This window comes from Malurus melanocephalus, unplaced genomic scaffold (genome assembly GCF_030028575.1).
Source record: "Malurus melanocephalus ecotype Western Australia unplaced genomic scaffold, MMel_1.1 scaffold_3354, whole genome shotgun sequence".
NCBI classification, from domain to species: domain Eukaryota; kingdom Metazoa; phylum Chordata; class Aves; order Passeriformes; family Maluridae; genus Malurus; species Malurus melanocephalus.
In genome coordinates, this window is record NW_026626586.1 from 1,635 (window position 1) to 6,234 (window position 4,600).

Sequence of the window (4,600 nt, forward strand, 5' to 3'; positions counted from 1 at the left end):
GGGACCAGTGACCATCTGGGAATGACCAGTGATGGTCTGGGAATGACCATTGACCATCCAGGAATGACCATCTGGGACGAGTGACCATCTGGGAATGACCGGTGATGGTCCAGGAATGACCGGTGATGGTCCAGGAATGACCAGTGATGGTCTGAGAGTGACCATCTGGGACCAGTGACCATCTGGGAATGACCAGTGATGGTCTAGAAATGACCAGTGACCATCCAGGAATGACCATCCGGGACCAGTGACCATCCAGGAATGACCAGTGATGGTCCAGGAATGACTATCCAGGACCAGTGACCATCTGGGAATGACCAATGATGGGCCGGGAATGACCATCTGGGACCAGTGACCATCCAGGACCAGTGACCATCCGGGAATGACCATTGACCATCCAGGAATGACCATTGACCATCCAGGAATGACCAGTGATGGTCCAGGAATGACCAGTGATGGTCTGGGAATGACCGATGACCATCCAGGAATGACCAGTGATGTTCGGGAATGACCGCTGACCATCCAGGAATGACCGCTGACCATCCAGGCGCGGCTCAGAACCGATGGATTGGGCCACTCAAACCCTTCTGGATTCCCAAAATCCACCCCAAACCCGTTGCGTGGGACCCCAGGAGGCCTCTCCCTTCCGAGACCACCAAAACCTCCCCAAACTGTGCCAAACAAACCCCAAAACCCCGCAACCCCAAGCACAACCACCCCATAAAAACCCCCGTGGTGACGCCAGGACGGAAACAGGACCGGACCCCACCGAAAACCCCAAAACCCCAAAATCCCGAGTACAACCACCCCATAAAAACCCCCGTGGCGACGCCAGGACGGAAACGGAACCGGACCCCACCGAAAACCCCAAAACCCGCGCGGTTCCCGGTCACAGGTGGGTGAGCTTGGGCGCCTCTTGGATTCTGCCCTGAGAAGATCCGTGGTGCGACGACGACAGCTCCGCGTACGTGGGGTGGCCCTCGCACGGTCCGTGGGGCTGCCCGGTGGCCACCGCGCCGTAGTCCATGCCGGCCGCCGGCTGCTGGCCCAGGTGGCCCAGGCCGTAAAGAGCCGGGCCCGAGGCGCCCATGGGCTCCCCAAAATTCCCTCCGACGTAGACGGGGCTGCCCTGCACGCCGCCGCTGGTCCCGTAGCCCACCCCGTTGCCCTGCAGCACGTGCGGCTCGTACTCGCCCGAGTATTTCTGCTGAGCCGGGCAACCTTTAGCCGGGGCCGGGTAGCCCGCGGCGGGCACGGCGTAGGCGTTAGGCTGAGCTTTCCCAAAAGCCGGCGGCGACGGCGCCTCGTAGGGAGCACCCAACGGGTGAAGAGCGTTGAGAAAACCCGCCGAGGTCTGCATGGGCTGCGGGGGGCTCCCGGCCGGGGAGGGACCCCCCGACGAGGAACCCCCGACACCTTTGGATTTCTGATCCTTCTTGAACTTCATGCGGCGGTTCTGGAACCAGATCTTGATCTGGCGCTCGCTGAGGTTCAGCAGGTTGGCCATCTCCACGCGCCGCGGCCGGCACAGGTAGCGGTTGAAGTGGAATTCCTTCTCCAGCTCCACCAGCTGAGCGCTGGTGTAGGCGGTGCGAGCTCTCTTGGACGCCGAAGAGCCCGGAGGGCTTTTTTCACCTCCTCCTCCTCCTCCTCCTCCTCCWCCGCCRCCRCCGCAGGATTCTGCCAGAGCACCCGAAAATGAAATGAGAGGGAATTACTTAACGCGCAGAAATTGAAAGCGTCGGTTGTTAATAAATCCTCCAGGCGGGAACCCCCCCCGTTGCCCGTCCGCATTATCCCGCGCTCCATAATCGTGTCATTTATTAAGAGTTCTGTTCTCCGAAGCTGCCCCCTGCTTTATGAAAATTTGATCATGTCATGTAGGGAACAATTCCGGGGCTGTTTATGGACGAGGCGATTATTTTTCCGGCGGATAATTTTCGGGGAAATGACGTTTGGCAGCGGGGCCGGGGGATGCGAGCGGGGTTGGTTCGGACACCAAAATTTCCCTCCTCAGCCACCCTTTTGAGGCTAAAACGGGAAAAATTCCATTCCTGGAGTTCACGGGAGGGAATCGCTCTGATTTGGGATATTTTCAAATGGAATTTTTGGGGTTTGGTTGGTTGGGCCGGTGGGATGTGGGCAGGAAGATGGAGGTGGTGGCGGAGATGGATCCGCCCTCAGTGAGCAGAAAAGTGGAACGGGATAAAACCAAATTTTAGTGGTGGAGATGGATCTGCCCTTGGTGAACAGAAAAGTGGAACGGGATAAATGCAAATTTTAGTGGTGGAGATGGATCTGCCCTCGGTGAATGGAAAGAGGGGATGGGATAAAACCAAATTTTAGTGGTGGAGATGGATCCGCCCTCGGTGAACGGAAAGGTGGGGTGGGATAAAACCAAATTTTAGTGGTGGAGATGGATCCGCCCTCGGTGAACGGAAAGGTGGGACGGGATAAAACCAAATTTTAGTGGTGGAGATGGATCTGCCCTCGTTGAATAGAAAGGTGGGATGGGATAAAACCAAATTTTAGTGGTGGAGATGGATCTGCCCTGGGTGAATGGAAAGGTGGGGTGGGATAAAACCAAATTTTATCATTTTTTTTGGTGGAGCTGTCGGGAGAGCGTTTTCCCACATTTGTGTCCACGCGGCCGGACTTTGGCCGGGTCCGATGCCCTGGCTGGATTTACCCACGGTTGTGTCTGAACCAAACCAGCCATGGCCATGGGGTGGGCAGTGCCCAGAGCTGTGTTTGAACCCAACCAAGTGTACCCAGCCAGGGTGGGCAGTGCCCAGCACTGTGTCCAAACCAAACTGTGTCCAGCCAGGGTGGACAGTGCCCATCGCTGTGCTCAAACCAAACCGAGTCCGCCCAGCCATGGCTGTGGGGTGGGCAGTGCCCAGTGCCGTGGTCAAACCAAATTCAGTCCACTCAGCCAGGGATGGGCAGTGCCCAGTGCTCTGTTTGAGCCAAACTGAGTGTGCCCAACCATGGCCGCAGGGTGGCCAGTGCCCGCTGTTGTGTCTGAACCACACCGAGTGTGCCCAGTGGGGTGGGCAATGCCCAGCACTGTGTCCGAGCCAGAGTCCACTCAGCCAGGCCAATGGGGTGGCCAGTGCCCGCTGTTGTGTCTGAACCAAACTGAGTGTCCCCAGTGGTGTGGGCAGTGCCCAGCACTGTGTCCAAACCAAACTGAGTCCACTCAACCAGAGTGGACAGTGCCCAGAGCTGTGGTCAAACCAAACCAGCCATGTCTGTGGTGTGGGCACTGCCCAGCACTGTGTCCGAACCAAACCAACGGTGCTCACCCAGAGTGGGCAGTGCCCAGTGCTGTGTCCAAACCACACCGAGTCCACTCAGCCATGACCATGGAATGGGCAGTGCCCAGCGCTGTGTCCGAACCTCACCGAGTCCACCCAGCCATGGTGGACAGTTGGACAGTGCCCAATGCTGGGTCTGAACCAAACCGAGTCCACTCAGCCAGAGTGGGCACTGCCCAATGCTGTGTCCAAACCAGAGTCCACTCAGCCAGGCCAGTGGTGTGGGCAGTGCCCAGCGCTGTGTCCAAACCAAACTGACTGTGTCCAGCCAGGGTGGGCAGTGCCCAGCTCTTTGTCTGAGCCAAACTGAGTCCACTCACCCAGAGTGGGCAGTGCCCAGTGCTGTGTCCGAGCCAGAGTCCACTTAGCCATGACCATGGAATGGGCAGTGCCCGGTGCTGTGTCCGAACCTCACCGGGTCCACCCAGCCATGGTGGACAGTTGGACAGTGCCCAATGATGGGTCTGAACCAAACCGAGTCCACTCAGCCAGGCCAGGGGGTGGACATAGCCCAATGTTGTGTCCAAACTAAAGCGAGTGTGCCCAGACAAAGTGAGCAGTGCCCAGCTCTATGTCCGAACCAAACCGAGTCCAGTCAGCCAGAGTGGGCACTGCCCAATGCTGTGTCCAAACCAGAGTCCACTCAGCCAGGCCAGTGGGGTGGGCAGTGCCCAATGTTGTGTCCGAACCAAACTGTGTCTAGCCAGGGTGGGCAGTGCCCAGCTCTTTGTCTGAGCCAAACTGAGTCCACTCAGCCATGGTGGGCAGTGCCCAGCACCATGTCCGAGCCAGAGTCCACTCAGCCATGGCCATGGAATGGGCAGTGCCCGGCGCTGTGTCCGAACCACACCGAGTCCACCCAGCCATGGTGGACAGTGCTGTGTCCGAACCAAACCAAGTGTGCCTAGTGGGGTGGGCAGTGCCCAGCGCTGTGTCTGAACTAAACTGAGTCCACTCAGCCATGGTGGGCAGTGCCCTGAGCTGTGCTCAAACCAAACCAGCCATGCCCGCGGTGTGGGCACTGCCCAGCGCTGTGTCCGAACCAAACCAACGGTGCTCACCCAGAGTGGGCAGTGCCCAGTGCTGTGGTCAAACCAAATTCAGTCCACTCAGCCATGGCCATGGAATGGGCAGTGCCCAGAGCTGTGTCCGAACCACACCAAAGCAAACCAAAGCAAACCAAAGCAAACCAAACCAAACCAAACCAAACCAAACCAAACCAAACCAAACCAAACCAAACCAAACCAAACCAAACCAAACCAAACCAAACCAAACCAAAC

General features: G+C 57.9%; 1 protein-coding gene across 1 annotated transcript; it reads right to left on the reverse strand.

The window, feature by feature from the left end:
- Window positions 1-813: 813 nt before the first annotated feature.
- On the reverse strand, window positions 814-1,680 carry LOC130588103 (homeobox protein Hox-B3-like; the record flags this gene model as incomplete). The annotated part of the gene is made up of 1 exon (XM_057389062.1): window positions 814-1,680. A coding segment is annotated over one exon (791 nt), but the record flags the coding sequence as incomplete, so codon positions are not given.
- Between the last annotated feature and the right edge of the window lie 2,920 nt (window positions 1,681-4,600).